The following is a 22,812-nucleotide window of genomic DNA, read 5'->3' as shown; positions in this document are numbered from 1 at the left end:
CACCTTACAGGATGGAAGTATGGGCCTGAAGGAGAAGAGGAGCTGGCAGATAGCTCAGTACATTTAGCAGCTCTGCTTCCATCTTCTCTTCTCTATTAACACTTCTGTCAGCAGAACTTAATGGGGCCTTGTCAAGGAAAAAGACACACATTGCCTTTGCAGTGTGGGAAGGTTCAAGTCACAAATAAAATTAGTCTTTTCCCACCCTGAAATAGGATGGAAAAGGATCACCTTTCGGTGAACTCTCTTAGCTGGACACAAGCCCCTTTTATTGCCTTTTCGGGGAAATTTATATAAAAGAAACAAAACAAAAGGCAGTTATATTATTTATAAGCTATGCGAGGACTATAAATATATGAGTAAGATTTTTTGATTTTTTTTTGTCTATCATTGGTTATTTCTTTTTGTTTCAGTTTCCAAAGAGCAATTTACCAGCAAGACTGGTATTAAAAGAGCATTTCTAAATGGCACCAAAATACAGCTCTTCCACTTCTTCTCTCTTTCGCAGTAACAAAAAATCCAGCCATTACAACAGCAGGGTAGCACCTTTGCACTGCTCTCAGCTTACAGGCTATCCATCACAGTCTTCCACCATCTGCCATTCAGACAGTGAGGTGTGATTTATGGAATCATTATTCAAGTATCAGCACACATCCAGTCAGACTCGTAATATACATCCTGCACAGATGGAAATAAAGATGCCGTCCAGGCAGATAAACTCCCCGGGTTATTAAAAAAAAAAAAAAAAAAAATCAACGTTCCTCTTTTACGCTGAAATATATTTTCATACAATAGTTATAGGTACATCGCAGGAACTGGGGACAATGACTTAAGATGTGCCACTTGCTGAGAGGGATTAATGTGGGGCATATTGTGTGAAGGGACACAAACAAGATGGGAGGGCAGCACATGTTCAGAAACCTTAGATGTCAATCTAAGACCGAAACTGCGAAACGGGCACTAGTTTCATATTGGAGATTAGGAGAGCGATGGCCTCTGAGACTGCTGGGGAATGATTTTCAGGCCTGACAGATAATGGCGTGGTGATCAGGCAAGAGCCTCTGGCACAAAACCATAATTAACTCAATTTCCCTTCCATTACAGTCTCACTATATCCCTGGTGCTGAGGGCCTGTTTTTAGTGTGCTGGATCTCTAGAAGTGATGTCATGCTTTAAGTCTAACTTCATGCCGCCCCTTACTTACATTGGTGTGTAATCAGAGCACCAGTACGTGCTTTTGAAATTTTTATTAGTGAGAAATTTTCATTTTCCAATCCGTGGATTGCGACCACATTTTGGGGGTGCTGTACATTTTTTCCAGTGCGCATTTCACCATTGTTTAGACAATGCTGGATCATTTGCAGAAAAATTCATAAGCAACTGAGACATATAAACAGTTAACATCAGAATGCAAAATGGTATTTCAACAAGTTGAACTAATCAACTGAAGGAAAACAACCATCCAGCAACTGTATTATAAAATGAATAATTTATTATTCTTTTATGAATTACACTGCAGTCTCTGATAATATAACGATGAATCTCTTAAGCTTTTGGTATAGCTAAGGACCAGTTCTCTGTTTAAAACTCTCGCCACGCCTGAAATCATTAATCAACAATAAACAATCAAATTAACTTTTTGACTGGAAAACCTTTAACTGGCCTGCTTGACTTGCAGTGGTATGAAATTTTTGATAAGCTTAAAATGATGCTACACAAAAATCTTTTACTTAATGTCATAATCCAAGTGTGTCTCAAAGTCTGTGTGGGAAGTCTTGACATAGCATGGTGTCTCCTGCCCCCTGCTGGACAACCAGCAGAAGCGTACCACCTGTTTTTTTTCGCTGTGAGATTGAACATGTACCCTGAAAAATTAGAGAACTTTACATTTATCTACAATGTATGTCTCTGTTACTAACACCCGCTATTATTTAACTCCATCCAGGCACATACAAAATATTTGTCTCATAAATAGTATTTATCCAGTACAGGGTTGCAATCAACCTTGAGCCCATATGATGAAAACACCTCGACTGATGTGTTAGATCATTGCAGGACATACATATTGGGCTATTTACGTACACTAGCCCATCTGGTTGCATTGTTATGAACTGTGTGCAATTAGGCAAGTGCCTCTAGCACAAAGCCGTACCTTGAAGAAACCCAGCTAAGAAACAACAGGCAAGGACACAGTGGACCTACATGAAATAAACCGCGCAAATACTTGTGAATTAAATTGCGGAATAATAAGCAATCCAGAATGTAACAAACACAACATTTAGGCCAAGATTCACCTACCTGCCCATGAAATCGTCCTTTTTCGCAGCATCTTTATCCCAAACAGTGATATCGATGATCCCACCGTGTTCTTCGTATATGTGGAAGTCAAACTGCTCTCTCCACTGGGGGTTCAGGGTTTTGGACATCGTCTGGAAAATAAATTGAAAGCACCTGATGATTCTTAGTAGATCAGTATAGATGGGATAAAAAAAAACATACTGAACATTCTGGAGCACAAATCCCCAGTAAAATGACCTTGCTCTTATACTTCTGGTGACCAAGCCGGAACTTGACATAGGGATCACTCAGGCCATTGGAGTCCATGGGCTTCAAGTTGCTGCCTTCAATAAGAGCGATACTAACAATGCCCCTCCATAGTTGGGACTTCCGGTGTAGGTCTGAGAGCCTCAGGCTGTGATACTGCAGCTACACACGCAAACAGACATACAGTAGACATGGCAAATGTCAAACCCAGGCCGCTAAGCAAACTGCACAGGCAAACACGGGCCACCTCTGCAAGGGCAGTTTTGATTGGTCCATTCAAACCAGGATGCTTGTACAATCCAAAAACTACAAAAAGACAAAGAAATGCACAATGCATACATACTTAGGTACTGGCAGGTAGAATTCAAAAAGTGGCCCAGATTAGATTTAATAAGTCATAGTGTTTTGTTTTGAAATCAAGAGACAAAAATTCAAGTCATTATCAAATTCATCATTATTTCAGATACTGCTATTGGGGTACCCCCTGTGCTGACGAGCGGGGACCACATTCTCATTTGCATGGTGGGTTTCTGACACTAACCACAAGATTTCATTACAGATCACCAGAGTAACTTTGTTTTTCCACGGGTTTGTTTTATGGGGTATTTTGTAGGCTTCGATGAGAAAACTGAGGGCGAAACTTACCAATATTTTTGGTCTAACCGATGAAATCTTGGCTTTGATCAATGGATAATTTCCGTGTGGTTTTTCAATGAAATAATCACAAGGCATAGGTTGGAAAAAAATGTATGAAATGTCCATACTTTATGGAAAAAAATGTAAATGTGACATTTATGGACAGAGATATGACAAGTCTGAATCTGAAACATTTTTGGGCCAGTTTTTACCCATTCCTCCAGTCTGGGTGCTTACCTGCCGGTACCTACTCTGTATATTTACACCCTCATATACTTACAATCAGGAGCATCTCTGTGCACAGTACAGAACATAAAAATACTTTCCAAAGAGGAAAAAGCTGGAAAGGCATCTGAGAAACGATGAAAAATGTGTTTACTGCAGTACTGTAATACCAAATGCTATTAGATGTTGTATGGATCAGTATCCATACATCCGGAAGTTCGGGGCTTCAAATCCTGTGACTGGTTGAGGAATCATATTACTGTTGGGCCCTTGAGCAAGGCCTTTATGCCCAACTGCTTCCAGGATGCTGGCCGACCCTGGTCTCTGGCCCCAAATTTGCCTCACTTGTACATTAGTTTGGGCAAAAGTGTCTGTTAAATACAACTCCTATAAAATCCAACAATAATTATAAGTGCATATTGAACAGTAGTCAATTGCAGTAATGTTCCAGACATTTAAGATAAGTTCATTTTCATGCATTTGACTAAGTCATGTGGGGAGTTTTTACACAAGATCCTTAGCCTTCACAGTAAATATTCCAGATTTGACCACTGAAGAGAGTCCAGGCTGTTATATTATATTATTTAACAAAAATGTTTAGAAAATTAGCACCCTGTCTCAGTCTGGAAACTGGTTTGCATTCTTTTCGCTTGAAAATGACATTAAACCCCAGTCACTCTCGTACAATAGAGAGCTTTGATCCTGTAATCCGTATTCTCCAGATATTACACAACAATTGGCAGACTACAGTAGCAACACATGAATATTCCTATGAAAAAATGTATTTATAAACACATATCAGTGTTTAACCTAGGCTTACAGCTTTTTTTTTCTTTTTTTTGGGGGGGGGGGGGGCAGATGAACACAAACAGGATTAATGGTGTTCATGTGTTTCTTTTAATGACAACAGTCAATATAAAAAATATAAATATGAAATATAAAAATATTTTTTAAAAACGCAGATATTTTAGTCTGTTTTTCAGGTGGTTGACGCGACATATTTTCTGACGTGCTCTCTGTCTGCTGGTGGGGGGGTATTCACCTGGGGACCTCCACCATGCGCGATACAGAGAGCAGAGGAGAATTGTAAACAGGGTGGGGGGGTGCTAATATAATGGTAGGGGAAACACTGCATATAGTATACAAATCACACGTATCCAGGAAATTTCATTCCTGTTGATCTATAATTGAAAAAAAAAATTTTTGTTGTTGCTACCTCATTAGATAAATTCAGAAAAATTGCAATTAAAAGTGACATGTGCAACTATACAAGAAAAATAATAATTAAATCAGGAATAAATACGAAGACCTGTGGGTATTTGAAATCTCCCAACTTTGACCAAAGTTTCAATCTGTGTCAAGCAGAATGGCTGGAGGGGAGAACAATGGAGGGGTGGGAACTGGGAAGCTTCTTAAGAAGACTGGCAGGGAAGCAGGACTTGGATTCTTTGCTTTTGTTTTGTTTAAAAACCACCAGCTCATCATAAATTCATTAAAGTTAAACATACATATAAATAAACACGGAGAGCTTAGATGTGGGGTTTGTTAGCCGCTCGCTCTGTTCCCAAGGCACATGCCTACTGACCCACTTTACAACTTCAAAGGTTCAACATACGATCCCACATGACACCCTCCACACATCACGCCTCGGTAAATCCCTGCCTTTCTCGGCAGTCTTACTCAAAGTCGACCCAGAATTTAAATGGTTAAAGGAAAATACGCACCACATACATTGACAAAATATCGAAAAATAAGCAAAGCTCTGCATGTTATTGATATGAAATTAGACACATGGGAAGCAACTGGTCGTGTTACTACCTATTATATAATGTTGCAGAGATTTTAGGGTCACCTACAAAAGTAAGTTGCTTTAGGACAGAAAGGGACTCCACATGCACAGCACACCAGTGTTCACAACATGACACCATGCTTATAGGATCATAAAAGGAAAACAAAATAATGGCAAAGAAATGTGACATAAATCCAAGAACCCACCTGCAATACTGAAAAATCATGGGCTACTTTTTAACTGAAACCAAGCATGTAGCATGAAACGCTGTCTGACCCCCGGGGTAATAATTCAGCCTCAAGCTCTGTTCTGGGTGTCACTCTAACCTTCACCTTAGGAACCAATCGACCATCTGTACTTTACTTCAGTCTCCAAGGAATGTGGCTGACCACTTCACAGGGGTAGGTATGATGTGGACACCAAAGCGTAGAGTCATAGCTGTACCTGCCTCTCCTTTAAGCACAGAAGGTGTCCATCCAATACCCTGCTTACCGGCATTGAAATCCTGCAGTTACATAGCCATTACCATAGGTATAGAGTTGCAGCCAATTAACTTTATTTTCAATAAGAGTTTCCATATTTTATCGCTTGTGCCCGGAAGCCTGAATGAGACAAGTGGATACAGAAAATGATGGATGGACGGACGAATGGACGGATGGATGGATGGATTTTATACTGTTAGCTAAAATAAAAATTAGAGCAGAGAATTCTCATTCATTAGGGTTTCCTACTTGTCTGAAACCAAAGGGCCCCACCTGGAAACAGACTGGGCCCTTGCCACTGATGATCAGTTAAGACCAGGGGGCTCAATACCTTAATGCCTGTATCTCTGGGGGTGATGGCGGTTCCCCCTAGCAATGTCAGCCAACCCATGAAGTGGGACAGACACTCACCTAGGGCACCACCTTCTGAGGGGGCAGTGAACGCGAAACATGGTCCAGACCCGGGTGGGAGTCAGAGGGCAGCTGGGGTGAAGCTGTCCTAAGCTTCCATGTATGCTTCAACCGCCAATGCCCTGTTGAGTATTACTCTCTTGGACTGGCATTTCGTCAATTCATGACACGTTTGTCCAGACCTCCTTCCAGACCCCTTTCAACCCTCCTACAGACCCCCTACTGAATTACGAAGAAAGGTTCTTCAACAAAGTTGTAAAGTCACAAGACTTACCTTGCCTCAACAAGCAACTATAGAATACGAGTAGATTCCGCTAATCATAAGCATTCATTTTCATTCCTCTTCTTTTTTCCCTATTTATCCGATTCTACGCAACATACTGACGTCAAACAAAAAAACGGATATATGAAAAAAAGAGATGCAACTGACACTCATCCAGTAAGGATGTATGCTTCGTACGAGACTGGGGCAAAGCATAGGACCACTCTTCATCCAGGGGGTGCATGCTGTGCATTACCTTACTGGTTCTTTTCCAGCTCCTTCTCAATAGCATCTTCTGTGAATGAGATACAGTAGTGAACAGTATTACAGAAGTAATAACCACTCACAGGGAGCCATGACTCGAAAGAGCAGCCCAGAAGGTACAAACAGCACACGGACACCATAAGCCACGTACAGAAAGCGTGTCTGCTTTGAAAAAGCTCACATATACTGCGAATACAGCCGAGGGTCTGGTATATATGTGCTTTCACATACATACATACTTTGGAATCTCTCCATTTAACCTTGTTTTTGTTTTGCAGATTGAACCTTCGACCCTGAGGAACGTGTCTTTTAAGACCCACCTCAGAATATAGTTTCCATTGTTCTGTGGCTGTGTCCACTTCTTCCCGTTTTGGGTTTGCAAGCGAGAACGGTAGGTGCGGATTGTGAAATGTTACACTGCCACGCCGAATGCTAATGCATGAAAAATGAGAGGATTCCAAAGGACATGAACTCTTAGTACAAAGAACATGTTTTTTTGTACTAATGCCGTTTCTCAGGAAATAAAAGCCCATTGGAGTAAGAAAGACAGCAATCAGATAAGAGGTAATACACACAAAAGCATTAAATAGCTGCAGGAAGAAAAAAAAAACAATGCTCAGCTAAGCTATTACTCGATATCTGAGTTTCCGAGACACGAACAATCCAGAACTTTCTGCTTTATAATTGAATGCCCTCTACTTGGCTAAATGGCACATTGTCACTTTCCTTCCATAATTTTCATGCAAATCATTAACTGCATAATTGCATTTCCCCGTGACGCCACCAGCTGTTCTTTAAAATTAATTTTACTGATATAATAAACAACCTCCAACAAGCACTTTACTAATAAAAACAAAATGCTGTAGTTACCAAATGTGTAGGCATGGCCCTACTCATGTATGTAACACATCGATGTGCACCTCTCATTACACAGAACATTAATATACAGGATTTTCTTTTTTTCTCGAAACAACAGTGTTTCACTGTCATCAACAGAAAGTCCGCACCCATTCTGAATATGATATTTTGATACACAAAATTATCAAAATGCTACACTGGAATGGCACGAAACATTGACGCATGCTGAAATGAACATGAAATGGTCATTAGATAGCCAATATTTGAAACGTCTTCCACGGCAGTCAATGCCTAATGCTGAGAATATTTTCCCATTGGTCTACCTGCCAGTCAACCTGATAATGAACTGTAGAACTTTTTTGTAAGAAGCTACATTGTACTCATAGTGCTCTATTGTACACAGTAAATCTAGTTCACTCTAAGTGGACAGCAAATACAAGGAACAACAACCTGGTAACGTGGTGAATAAAATCTTCCTCTGGATTTACTATCCCTATGCGAGAGCTTTTGGACCCCTGTTTCTGCTGGAAAAGATCATTTATTTCTTATGTTTCATACCAAGTATATGGATCTATGCAAGATATACACACTGGTAATCACTGAGCTAAGGCGTGGGGAGCAAACAAACGGCCCTACTGAGGCAATGGTTATACTGGAGCGCTGGGCTTCGGAGCATATCTGCTGGGGAATGGAGTTCACCATTTCCCCCTGGATCCTTCTCAGCGTTCCACTCTCAGCCTTATGCAGTGCAGAGGCAGGTTAATAGTGACGAAGTGACACAGAGCATAAATACAAAAACGGCACACAAAGGGAGACAGAGAGCAGAAATGATTCACTTACTGAGTCTTTGGTATCCATCTCCTTTGGTGTCAAGGTGACAGCCAGCTCTAAAGAGCCCAGGTTTTCATCAGGACAGTGGGCATCCTTCAGTTCCAATATAACATCATGGGACCTAGAACAGTATCATTACAGCACTGTGGTTTTACCAGGTTTCAACAAGACAAGCTAGGCCAACCCAATAAGCCCCCTGGTTTTATAGCTTCCTATAAAAACAAAAACTACAATCTACTTGCATGGCTAAAACCACTATTACTACTGCTAAAAATAACAATAATAATAACTGGCTGGTTGATAGACTACTTGACCACTGTCCTGTTGCCTAACTCACATTCGTAATTATCCTTGAATATAAAAAGTGAAACTCACCCTGGTTAAAATGCCAGGCTTTTGCGATGTAAAAAAATTAGACACTATAAATCATTTCAAAGCTTTTCCCACCTTTAATGTGACCTATAACCTGTACAATTCAATCTGAAAACTTATTGTATGATTTTTATATTTTCTCCCCTAACAGGTTTGCTTGTTTTTCAATTGAATTGGGTCACATTAAAGGTTTGAAATGATTTATCGTGATCTCATTTTTTTTACATCACAAAAACCTGGCACCTGGAATCTACTGTACTTTTAGGCATTGAGCTGTATAGCATGTGCAATACCAGTTAATTTCAATAGATGGGTGTATTGTACTTTAGAAGTCGGTGGACAGGCACAAGTCTTATTTTATATGTAATAAAAAAACAATGACTATGTAATATTAAAAGAAGAAGAAAAATAATGATGAATTGTTGCAACAATGTAAAAAATATTATAAAAAACAAAGAATAAAAATGTTTATACGCAATTTGTTTATATAACGAGAACAGGCAGATGGGGTCACAAAGGCCCCCTCTCCACCTTACCTGTTAATTTCCAGAGATTCAAGATACAGGTACGCTGAGCCCATGAAGTCATCTTGAAGACCAAAGTCATAGTCAAAGACCTGCACAGCAAAGTAAGAGTGACATTAAAGAACGAAAAATTTGCCCAAAGTGCGTCTTCGCTCGCCTGCTTCGAATGATGATAGTAGCTACTTGAAATATTCAGTCGCGCAAAAGAATGAATTTCAGAAACTTATAATGAACACAAAGCCACAATTCATTAAATTATGTCATGCAGAAAAAAAACAGATGATCGATATTTTAGCAGGCAAAGAAGGGGTTACACATAATTTTATAAGGGGGGGGGGGGGGGGGGGGTTACATTTCGTTTTATTGCCGAACTCCCCAGGCACCAGGGAAGTCATTTTTTTAACACTCCAAAAGAAGAGTTCCTTGAATTAGCAAACAGCTTTGTAAGCAGTTTTATTCTGTATTAAGGGACTGACATCCAGTTCAGGGGATACTGGCTAGGACAGGCTCCATGTGTACGTTCCCAGTGACCCTAACAAGTATCACACATGCACTGTTGCGCAAAAGCCTTAAGCAGTCAGAGAAAATGTTGAAGCTGTTTATTTTGGCAGTAATTGCATTTTTGCTCAGGAAAAAAAAAATTACATTACAACATACAGTATGCAAATTACTACAAGACAATAAGATGGGGGCACACAAGCAGCTCATAGCTCTCCTGTTTGGTGCCTTGATTTTGTGTGAATGTTGTCCTTGTGTCACGCAAATCCACCGTATAGTCAACTGGACTAAATTAATATTAGGCTTCCTATTTCGTTGTGTATTTAATGAAATTATAATAAAGCTTCTATTCTAGAACCTAGATGCTAGATGGCCTTCTCCAAAAAGTTCCTGATATCTTGTTGGATGGCTAGCAGAAGATTTGGTTCCCAATCTTTTCCTCAGGGTCACCTGAGTTACTCAGCCATCTTAATTAAAATAATTAGTTAAGTATCTCAATGAGGTATTATTAGCCAAACATGATGTGCTAGTGGCAAAGTACATGGGTGTATTGGGTGGCTACCACAAATACCAGGGTGACTTCAGGAGACATTTTGAAATGGCTAAGCTACTGTGACACACTTTTACCAACATAATATCATAGTTTTACATTGGCAGAAAGATCATTTCGGCATCATTTTCTTTGACTGTCTTAGACTTTTGCACAGTACTGTATGGACGTGAAGGTGCATATGTCCCATCCATCCATCCATCCATCCATCCATCACCATAACTGCTTAACCCCATCTGGGGTCACGGGTGGGACCGGGGCCCATCCCGGGAACAAAGGGCGCAGGCAGGAACCAACCCTGGGCAGTCACCAACACACTGCAGGGCACACACACTCACGCAGACACACGGTGCATTTGTGCCTTGGTTCCTAATGCCCATTTCAATACTCCATGCTGCAGAGGCACATGGAGGCATCCACGTGAGACTGTACCTTGAAATAAAGCGGTTCGCTTAAGCTGTCCACCAGGAGGCTGACCTTCTCATCCCATACGGGGTTCAGGTTCTTGTGGATGGTCTTGCTGCGAAAAACCTCCTTACCTGCGATTTTGAACTTCACATATGGATCGCTTGTTCCTGAAGTGAAACAAAAGATGAGAGGAGAAAGAGCTCAAGACTTTAACTATGGATTACCAAAATGAATCAGTTATACTTTGCATGGAGTGGTCAAAATAAAGTTTATTCTTATATTTATAATGATCTAAAGGGGACAACGAAGGAGTGATATGGATCAGCGCACAGCAAAGACAGTGAGCTTCGCTTTAATGTAGAAAATTATAAGGAACAAAGAAAATACAAGGAGACAGGAGAAGTAAAACTGATTGAAAGTATACAGATGTTTAATACATCAGAAAGAGTTTAACCTCATTTAATGTGAAGTTATCTTCAGAATTTTAAGCACGAACACATGACCAAAAATGGGTAATAGGTATGGTTTAGTATAAGCCGTTCTATAAGCACACAGTGGTTTCACTTTGGCTGCACTTTGGCTGCATTCTTGCGGCTTTCTTGTTTACTGTGGTAGCTGTTTCAGAAGATACCAAGATGAGTGTTGTGCTGCGGTGATCCTCGAGATTTCCGGTCATATGACCCGAGGCAGAGGCACCTAGTGGTTTAACTGTGGTTTTCTTACTCATCAGATGGTGTTCAATCTAAGCAATAAAGCATGTCCAATTAAAATGACTATTTTTTACATCTGCACATGCCTTACTTGGCAGCCATGTCCATTAATCTAACATAGTATCGCGGTTTCAATTTATGACGATACTGACAACTTTTTCTGGATATTTAACTTTTGATTTATAATTGAAATGCCATCCACCCATCCAGCCTCCAATCGCCTGTGCAGTGCAGGGCTGCTGGGGGCCTGGACACTCCCTCCAGCAGCACAGGGCACAAGCCGGGGGGGAGGGTATCCTGGACAGGATGCCAGACCGTCACAGTGATAATCGAAATGCAACTGTAACAGCAAACGTTAAATATTACAGTATTTTCCTCATGGCTGCATAGTAGCTCAGTACTGTTGCCTCATAAGTATAAGATGGGTATTTGAATCCTAACCCTGCCCTGCTGCGTATAGAGTTTGCATTTTCTCCCTGTGTTCAGTATAAAGGCATCAAGTTCAATCTTTGGTGCAGCACCAAAACCATACAGCACCCATCTTCATCAAGTTGCTCATTACAGCCTAGATCTAGTCTAAACCTCTTTGGCCAGCAGCTCAGTGCCCATTCACACCCGGTCATCAGATTCCCTCTCACCCTTCAAAGAATCTGTTCCAAGAAGACCTGAATTATCCCCCTACCCACTAGCCTGTTGTACAGTACCTTCATCTGTAATCCCTTAGATGGTCTCCTGGATCTCCTGAATGCTCTTCTTTGCAATTGTCTGTCATTGAGTAGTCCTCTTATTTAGTTCTTGCTGTGTTGGCAGCGTACTCTATAGCTTTTGGTCCACTGTTTTATGTTTGGTAGCCCAACCGAGATGCACATATGCATAGCTGGCTTCTTGACTGCTGTATGCACTTTAGTGTCAGCTAAATAAATAAATTTAAAGGTGCACAGAGACGTAAAACATAGACCTACTAATACCCAAAAAGTACATCACGTATAAGCTTGTATCTTTGATTGACCCATAACGCGTGTGTGTGCGTGAGCCCTGCGAAAGACTATCAGCATAATCCCCCTGCCTTGTGTGTTATATTGGAGAAGCAGTTGGAAGGTGCATGGTACAATATCTACAAGTGGCAGCAGGGGGCAGCAAACTCTAAGAGTTCAGTTTAAAAGCAGGCAATCTGTTCTTGCAATTTGGGGAAGACGTTCTAAAAATGTAGCATTACCAAGAGAATTAACTCTCCCTATTTCACACATCTGTCACCTTTTCACCGTACAAATGTCACATATTTGCTTGGGGGCCCTATTCTATTACAATATTCCCTCCAAGGTATTTCTAAGGCTGCAAAATCTAATTGATAATGTTGATAATTACCGGTAGTTGTAATTATTAATTAGTTGACAGTTTTGTCATTGATTCATTCATTTCATTATTAAATCTGGCCAACGGATCGATCTTTAGATTTCACTGAATAAAAACGAGTTTAATGTTATCGGCAAATTTTCCAACGCAGAAATATGGAGACGTTAGCAAAAAAGTGTATTCAGTAAATTTAACTGAGGTACAAAAATAATCATATTTGCTCAATTTTTGCTCCGCTAATTATACATATTTTCCCCACACTTCCAAGTAACTTCAAAGAGGTCAACCAATCAAAACCTGTTATTTTGACGTTGTGGGGACCATTTTTTTCAGTCCCAAAAAGGGAATATTCAGTTTTATAAAAATCAGTGACTGCAGTCAAAAAACTAAAAATGCCAGTAGACTTGTATTTTGTTTGGTTACTTATGGTTAAGGTTAGGGCTGGGTGAAGGTTAAAGGTGTCGTGATTGGGATTAGGGCTTTTCCTATAGAAAATAATGGAAGGTCCCCATTTAGATAGGTACGGCGATGTGTGTGGGCGCGCGCGCGCGTGTGTGTGTGTGTGTCACAGAGAAAGAGGAGAGAAAGAGAGAGAAATCTGAAAGAGATATTTATATGATATATCTGTCTATTCTGGAAGCTAGCGGTGCAAGGCAGGGAACAACCCAGGATGGGATGATCATTTGGTGAAATGGGATATCATCAGGCATTTTCGATCCTGTGACATAATAATGTAGCATAGAATTTGTATCTTCATGGTTCTAAAGGCAAGATATGAGGTTAAATGATAATCCGTCGATAAATTATACGACTGATAGGTCTATTTAATAATCAATGGCTAAATGCCTGTTCCTTTAAACATTACATGCATGCTGATAATATTTATATAAAAAAAAATATACAAGCCCCAGGAAAACCCGACTCGATCATTTCAATAGCTAGAATGACCAGGTGTTAATCATGCAATGAAAAAGAGTTTAGTAACATAAGTAACATACTGAGAGCTCAACCGGCCGCACCTGCAGTGGTGGCAGTGGGCTGGGGGCGGGGGCATCCAGGACGTTTGTATCACAGTTTCGGTCACAGTTTCAGAACCGTAATACCACGTTAGGTAAAGGGGGGGTGGGGGGGGTGGGCATAATCAAGATATTAATATCTCACCCACTTATCTCACCACTGTAAAATATACTGAACAAAAATATAAACGCAACACTCTTGTTTCTGCTCCCATTTTTCATGAGATGGACTTAAAGACCTACAATTCATTCCAGATACACAATATTACCATTTCTCTCAAACATTTCTCACAAATCAGTCTAAATGTGTGATAGTGAGCACTTCTGCTTTGCTGAGATAATCCATCCCACCTCACAGGTGTGCCACATCAAGATGCTGATCTGACATCATGGGTAGTGCACAGGTGTACCTTATACTGCCCACAATAAAAGGCCACCCTGGAATGTGCAGTTTTGTCTCACAGCAAAATGCCACAGATGCCACAAGCATTGAGGGAGCGTGCAATTGGCATGCTGACAGCAGGAATGTCAACCAGATCTGTTGCTCGTGCATTGAATGTTCATTTCTCAACCATAAGCCGTCTCCAAAGGCGTTTCAGAGAATATGGCAGTACATCCAACCGGCCTCACAACCGCAGACCACGTGTAACCACACCAGCCCAGGACCTCCACATCCAGCAGGTTCACCTCCAAGATCGTCTGAGACCAGCCACTCAGACAGATAATGCACGGCCCCATGTTGCAAGGATCTGTACACAGTTCTTGGAAGCTGAAAATGTCCCAGTTCTTGCATGGCCAGCATACTCACCGGACATGTCACCCGTTGAGCATGTTTGGGATGTGCTTGACCAGCGTATACGACAGCGTGTACCAGTTCCCACTAATATCCAACAACTTCGCACAGCCATTGAAGAGGAGTGGACCAACATTCCACAGGCCACAATTGACAATCTGATAAACTCTATGCGAAGAAGATGTGTTGCATTGCATGAGGCAAATGGTGGTCACACCAGATACTGACCGGTTCTGAATCCCCAGACCCCCAATAAAGCAAAAAACTGCACATTCCAGGGTGGCCTTTTATTGTGGGCAGTATAAGGTACACCTGTGCACTACCCATGATGTCAGATCAGCATCTTGATGTGGCACACCTGTGAGGTGGGATGGATTATCTCAGCAAAGCAGAAGTGCTCACTATCACACATTTAGACTGATTTGTGAGAAATGTTTGAGAGAAATGGTAATATTGTGTATCTGGAATGAATTGTAGATCTTTAAGTCCATCTCATGAAAAATGGGAGCAAAAACAAAAGTGTTGCGTTTATATTTTTGTTCAGTGTACAATCCCCAGTAGCCTCCCACTGTTATGTAATCCTGTTTTCCATTCCTTTCAACAGACTCCGCTAAAAGTCACAATGTTCATATACACATGCCTGCAATTAGTTTGGAATTCATTAGTTGCTGGTGAACACAGTGCATGCCTATAGAATTCAATGGCTAAAGGAGGTAATGATATGTGAGGCTGCTGTATAGCATCCATTACCTCCAACAGGCACCCCCCTGAGCAGGCGGAATGGATTATCCCACATAAAACAGTCATTAACATGTTTACTTTGAAGCTGTACACTCTAATTAATTTAACCTTTAAGTTTTATTTTTGCATGCACCTCTATTCACTCTCTTTATGCCTATTAAAATTCACCAACACAGAATGAGATGTGGCAGCTTCATTTAAACATGCTATAAAATCAATATGTGTGTGTGTGTGTGTGTGTGTGTGTGTGTGTGTGTGTGTGTGCGAGCGGGTATACCTATCCTTATGGGGACACAGTGTCCCCATAACATGATAAATATCCATTTTTTTCCCTTATGGGGACCAGCTTCTTCTATTTTAAAACTCTATTTTATAAAAATCAGTGACTGCTATGAAAAAGCTAAAAATGCAAAAAACTCTTGTATTTTGCTTGGTTACTTATGGTTATAGTTAGGGCAGGGTGGGGGTTAAGGTTGTCATAGTTAGTGTTTTTCCCATAGAAGTGAATGAGCGGGCCCCATAAGGATAGGTATACCCTACATGTGTGTGCATGCATGTGTGTGTTTTAACCACACATGCTGTGACACACTGAAAATTGTGTAGCGAACTTTTGGGTCGCAACCCAACATTTTAGTGATTTAAACAAATCCTAAATGATCTACATGATACTTACATCAAATAGCTGGTGAGCAAACGCCAGCTAGGGCTGTAACTTTTTAACCGATAACTATAATTAACCGATTCTAATTTTTACGTGTCACTGTAGCCTATCAGTGCATTATGCCATTTGTTCTAATTGTGTTGTTTGCCGTCTGCTGAGCCCCTAAAAGGTCAGGGAGGGAAAATATTTTTTTAAATCATGTTTTAAATAAAGCGGTTTGGAAAATGGATGGATGGATGTTTTAAATAGTTTTCCCTTACAACCCTTAGCAAAAAGTAGTTTATTCAAGTGTACTACGAGTATACTTATTTTATACTAAAACTGAGGCAGTATACCTGAAGTTTACTTTTTATATATTTTATATACTTAAGAATAGTATAGTGAAGTATACTTGAGCAAGACACTGAACCCCAAATTGTTCCTGGTGTGCAGGCAGCCTCCTCCACCGGTGTGTGGATGGGTGAATATGAAGCATGTACTGTATTGTGCTTTGTAGGAGTAGAAAAGTGCTATGTAAATGCATTCCATTTACAAGTATACTTAAAGTATAACAACTAGCAAAAGAAAACATTTTTTAGTTTTAGTAATTCTAAGTTTATAAAAGTATACTTCAAGTGTACTTTAATAAATTAAAATGTGGACTAGAAGTATATACCTAATACACTAGTAGTATATAGAGTGTACTTGAATTCTTGAAAGTATACTTTTATAAACTTTAAAATGTCACAATTTAGTCCAAAGAAGTATTAAATTGGTATACTTTCTTGTACATTACAAGTACATGGTCCGTAGTACACTTGCTATACTTATACTCAAGCATACTTAATAACATTAACTTCAAGTATACTACTTTTTGCTAAAGCAATACTTCTGCTATTCCACTACACTTGCCCACTTGCTATTTGTCTTGTTTACAGTGACTGACTGTAAATGGACACCATGCAATTATTAATAAATACGTATAAAAACAAACATATGGAAGTTACATGGTGTCCATTGTCCCCCACAGTTTAATACTTAAAGCATACTTAACTGGACATGTCTGTATGTTTAGATTTATACTTATTGGTTTATTAATTCAGTGTTTTGTACTTTAAACAGACACAGTACAGTCATTATTACTAACGGAAAACTATAGCGAGGAACGCAAAACTATATCAAAAAATATTTTCCCACCCTGACCTCTAAGGGGCTCCGTTCAAATGTGCCATTGCGCAGGCTGTTAATTAAATACTGAAAAGAATGATTCTGTTGCGTTTTTTTTTTTTTTGGGGGGGGGGGGGGGTGGGGTGGATCACAGGTATTCGAATATATTCAAACTAATTGTGTGACATTTGTAATTCATTCAAACGTTTTTTTTTTTTATGTTTTTTTTAAAGTGACAGCCCTGACGTCAACCCTTCAATCTTGCAACCACTTACTCTGGGGATGGTCAAGAGATGACCTGGAACCTAGAATAGGAATAGGACAGGGATCCAGACTATCAGTGTTCCTCGAAGTAATGTTTCCATTCCAAAACACTCAGAGTATTGCATATACTCAGTGGCGGCTGGCCCATAGGGGGCGCTTGGGCGCCGCCCTCCCAGATGTGGGGGGGGAATAAAAAATATATAAAAATAAAAAATATATATCTTTCTCTTCTTGGGCGCTCATCAAAGGTGTCAGTGGTTCAGTGGGTAGCCCTGTGGTCTCACACGGCCAGAGATGGCAGTTTGATTGAGAACCCCTAATCTGAGTGTCCTTATGGATTCCCCCCCCCCCAGCATTGGATGAGTAACTAAGGGAAATTGATGGATGGGTGTTAGGGACCCGGGATATTCCCATGAGACCCCCCAAAAAAACATTGAAGAGAATCATGCTCAAAAACTACAATGAAGAGAATTCTCTTACCGCCAAAGGTCCAAAGAATTCAATGGAAAAGTGTACAAAATGAAGATAAATGTTGCCTCTTTCAGAAAAAATGTTCTTCTTCGATTCCAGGAAATGTTTCAGCTTATGCTGGAGCTATTTTAAGCACTCTGATAGTTACTTTGTAATAATCTTGATATCAACATCTCCCATGTTTTCCACGTCACCCTCTGCCCATTGGTGTCATTTAAAAAACAACAATATATTACTGCGCTATTTAAAAGAAAGGGTTGCTCACGCTGTTTTATGGTTAGTAAACTTAGGTTGCCCAGGAACCTTATGTGCTAAGAAAAAAATGTATTTAGAATGTATATTTCTCTAGAATACACTGACATGCTCACTAGGAAATATATATATAAACCGAGATCATATCACTTGGGCCCCAGACACAAAGAAAGATAAAAAATTCATCATTATTTTTTTAAAGTGCTGCAACAGAAATGTGATGACAAGTAAGAAATTACCTAATTTTAGTTGAATGGTTCTTTAATGTAAGCTAGTTATACTTTGCCTAACTGAATTCACTGTAAAAATATACTGTGCAAACCACTTTATATAATATTTGGTCTTTATATTGCTTAATCATACACAGTTTCCACTGGTGATGAATAGAAAATGCCAAAGATAAAACTGTAAATATTATAAACCAAAACACCCCATCACCGCCCTTGCAGGTTCCCTAGGACACTGCCTGTTTGTGTATTGGTGTCCTGATGAGCTCCATCTGCTGCCTAAAGCAGGCCAAGCCTGGGTCTTCAAGTCAATGTTTACTGCATCCCCATCCTGGGATATTGCATTCCACCATTACTGTACAAGTGCAACATGATGCTCTTCAAGCCAGCACTGACCAAGCTAAAAATATCACCATAAAAATGTGTGAGAACCTCGAGATTGGCTTCATCTGGAAGCTTTAGTTCCATTCATAGTTCCAAAGGCGTATGACTGAGTAAGATGGGTGCCTTTAAATTTCCTTTAGTGTGTTTGTGTAATGGGCCAGTATTGTGTTCAGATTCTCCCCTACCTCATAACAAATGCTTTCAACGGACAGGTCATATTGAATGTTGATGTACTGATTATAGATTATAACGGGTGGAGTTTCAACAAACAGTATTACCACACTATATATACTTAATAAAGAAAATGCAAATTTATAGTTGAAGCAATGTTCGTTATGCTTGCATTTTTCATCAACCACTGATCCAAGCAGGGTTCTGGAGCCAGTCCCAGGAAACACAAGGTACCAAACCCCATTGCCAGCCCACACATTCCAACAAATACATCCATCCTGTAACAAACACAGTGTCCACAAACACAGATCCTCAAACACCCCAACCCTGGAGGCTGGCCCTGATTTTTTGTCCTGGATTTTTGTATACTCAGAAATAATAAAGTGTTTGGTGAAAAAAGTCACAAATAATACTGTAACACTCTCAAACAAATATTTCAATTCCTTTTGGTTCTAAGATTTTAATTCAGATTTTATCAGTTAATAACTGGACCTCACATACATTTTCCACTTGCAATCACTGCATACTTTGTGTCATAATATAAATGTGTTTTTATATTATAATATCACACACATATGCACACACACACACACACAGGTTTGTAATTATACCTTTGCGAGGCCTCTACATTCAGGTCTATGGGTAAAATTCTAATCCCAACATGACAACCTTAACCTCTACACAGCCCTAACCCTAACCCTAACCCTAACCTCTATCTAACCATTAGTACTGTAACAAAACAAGAGACTTTTGGCAGTTTTACCTTTTACAATTTTGACTGAATTTACGATCTTTGTGGGGACCTGAAAAATGGTCCCCACAAGATCAAAATAACAGGTTTTTATTTTGGGAGATATTTGGTCCCCGCAATGTAATCTAAACATAATCCACACACACAAACTTACTTGGAGCTATGGTTGCACTGGAATGGACACTATTCAGCCACTACAGTAAGGTTGAAGATTGTTTTGTTTGACACCTCTCAAGCCATCTTTTTTGGCCAAATCTTGTTCAGGAATGATATTAATACATGGACAGAAAACATTAATAAGTAACTTAATAACTTGTCACATAGTTCTAGCAAGTTATTTACACCTAATGGAAAGATTTCAGTTGTCGGCAACATTTTTTTAAATATCAGTCCACAGTCTAGAAATAGTTCTGCTCAGTTTTTCACTTCATGAAAAACAGAATCCCCACCCCCCCCCCCCCCCACAGACACACACACATCTATGCAATTCGTATCCCAGGTGCACTGTAATGTACAGCTACATTAGCATCCTACAAGCTATATGAAGAAGTGAGTAATAGCTTAAGTCTTTGAACAGAAAGAAAGCACAGATCCGACTGGGCTCACGGGACAACAAAGAGAAGTCATACTGGCATACATACACTACGAGTACTATTCCCACAATAAGTACAGTATTAGAGAAGAAGGATCTTCACTAACCGTAACTATTATTTCTGGAATATCTGCTACTGCATCATTATTGCACTAGCCATAATTTAAACCATTGAGCATACTTATGCAACAGTATTTATCCTATAATGGTATATACAATTGGCTGTCACTCTAGATAAAAACAGATATTCATTGGCTGTAGTGAAAGTGAGGGATGGATTTGTATAAGGTCAGTTAATCCAGACCATTTAAATACACTGAAAATGTCTTGGCCACACCAGCATTGCAACAGCAGAGGAATGAGGCTGTGAGCAATGTATGCAGCAAATGTCAGCAAACAAGATTTAACATACTGTACTTCTGTGCCATAAGAAGATTGAATTCTGTGGAAATTATATCCTTCTTTGAACACTGCAACATGATGACGCCAGTGGTTACTGCTGACAAAATGAAGCATACAAGTATACTCAAGCAGGACCATCACAACAGGATCTATCACAGAGGTACTCAAATGACGTAATCCGAAACGCAGGCTAACGCAGACCAACCCCCTCCCCTCTACCCCCAAGAAATGTTATCAGGGACAGTGAAGGATGGTTTTGTGTTCCTCATGGAATTTGGAAAAATTACTGAGCACCCTTGGCCTATAACTATGGTTTTTTCTGCAGGGGAATATAATTTAGATGAAGAGATGATGACATTTCAAGATAGATAGATACTGTAGATTCCTGAATTTGTCAAGAAATTATTAAACTCAATAGAAACTCAAACTGAAGTGAAACTCAGTTTCACTGCAAGTTAAAGTTAAGAATTTTATTCCATCCATCCATCTATTTCCCTACTGCTTATCCTGGCCAGTGTCATGTAAGCACAATTAAAATAGCTTTTTTACTCTTGAATATTTTTATATTTTTAGAATTAGTTTTTACTTCCGAAGTTTATTTTCAGTAACAGCAAATGTGTGGTTTAAGTGGAGGTAAACACCACTATTGTAGGCAATATGGTGAATGGGTGAATGAATAAATGAATATATATATATGTGTGTGTGTGTGTGTGTAGATTCTGCAGTATGACATGAACATCACGGCATAGTGTAGGACAAGAAGAGCAGTATACTCTATACTCATGAAGCACAGTATCAACTTAACCAAATAGCTTTAGATTCTGGGAAAAAAAACCACAAACCAACCCCACAATTGTAAATGAAAGTGAAAGTTTCACAGACTGTTTCCAGCCAATTCACCTCAATACTTCAAGCGGTGGTTCTTAACATTTCGCCTCTGCACACAGTGGGCCATTTGGACCAAGTGGGCCATTTAGACCAAGTGGGCCATTTATACCAAGTGGGCCATTTGAACCAAGTGGGCCATTTAGACCAAGCAAGAAGACGCTTATTTCTGTGGTTTATAATAAAACTGCTCTGAACATGGTTTAGAAGTGGTTACAAGAGAGATGGTAGTAGTTTGAAAATGTCTCAAGTCATAATAATTACCTATTTAATACTTTGAAATCTTTAAACTCTTAGGTTAATTTTTACGTCGGCAACCCTGATGAAACCTTGAACCAAAAGCATGTAAAATTACACAGGCTAATTCTGCACAGGGCACATTTAAAATCAAAAGGCACGTGGCTTTTGACTGCAAAGTCAAAGAGGGTTATAACTTGTAATTACTTATCCTATTTTTACAAATTCAATTGACTTATTATATGTTTTAATTTCTAATGAAAAAAGTCTTCTGATAAACTGCACTAGTCTAGAAAATATTTTCCTCAACTGGGCTTCACAGACATGTCTTAATAGAACAAAAACAGAATAAAAAAAGCTAGCTGTAGGTTTTTCAAAAGGAAGATTGTGGTGATCATAGGGTTATTATTGTCCATTGCTGTCCTATGTAAAATGTTAATTGCTGCTACCCATGAGAAGACTAATACTCTATTTTGTATTTCACAGTTTTTAGAGGGTGGATTGTTTTATATTACATTTAGTATACACTACAGTATATTGCTAAAAGTATTGAGACACCCCTCCAAATCATTGACTTCCGGTGTTCCTATCATTTCTATAGCCACAGGTGTATAAAATGAAGCACCTAGGCATGCAGACTGCTTCTACAAACAATTGAATCAAATGAATGGGTCACTCACAGGAGCTCAATAAATTCAAGTGTGGTGCCATGGTAGAATGGCACCTGTTCAAAAACTTGAAATTTCCTCGCTACTAAATATCAATGGTCATAGTGGTATTATAACAGAGTGGAAGCAACTGGGAACAATAGCAAGTCAGCCACAAAGTGGTTAGTCACATAAAATCACAGAGCGGGAACAATGCGTACTGAGGTGCACAGAAGTCGCCAACTGTCTGCAGAGTCAATAGCTACAGACCTCCAAACTTCGTGTGGCCTTCAGATTAGCTCAAGATCAGTGGGTTTCCATGGCCGAGCAGGTGCATCCAAGCCCTATTCCTTTGTTAGGCATTGTTAGTGTTAGTGCCTGTGTTGGTTTCCACCCAGGTCAGGTCACATCAGGTTGGGAAGTGTGCACTGGTACAGTCACCACAGACACCACAC

The 22,812-nt window shown here is 39.7% G+C and overlaps 1 protein-coding gene across 8 annotated transcripts in view; it reads right to left on the bottom strand.

Moving 5' to 3' along the window:
- The window catches only part of LOC125712651 (multiple C2 and transmembrane domain-containing protein 1-like), a 108,490-nt gene that overhangs the window by 56,588 nt on the left and 29,090 nt on the right, over positions 1-22,812 (bottom strand). For 6 of the 8 annotated variants that reach the window (XM_048982951.1, XM_048982937.1, XM_048982968.1 and 3 more), the window contains 6 exons: positions 10,679-10,821; positions 9,211-9,290; positions 8,312-8,423; positions 6,606-6,644; positions 2,536-2,706; positions 2,299-2,429 (listed from right to left, as the gene is read on the bottom strand). In XM_048982951.1, coding sequence (XP_048838908.1) covers positions 2,299-2,429; positions 2,536-2,706; positions 6,606-6,644; positions 8,312-8,423; positions 9,211-9,290; positions 10,679-10,821 — 676 coding nt within the window. The remainder of the gene's footprint in view (positions 1-2,298; positions 2,430-2,535; positions 2,707-6,605; positions 6,645-8,311; positions 8,424-9,210; positions 9,291-10,678; positions 10,822-22,812) is intronic. The other 2 variants (XM_048982941.1, XM_048982995.1) reach the window with 1 other exon arrangement.

This window comes from Brienomyrus brachyistius, chromosome 2 (genome assembly GCF_023856365.1).
Source record: "Brienomyrus brachyistius isolate T26 chromosome 2, BBRACH_0.4, whole genome shotgun sequence".
NCBI classification, from domain to species: domain Eukaryota; kingdom Metazoa; phylum Chordata; class Actinopteri; order Osteoglossiformes; family Mormyridae; genus Brienomyrus; species Brienomyrus brachyistius.
The sequence above is the reverse complement of the archived record's forward strand: the minus strand, read 5'-3'. Positions and strand labels throughout refer to the sequence as shown.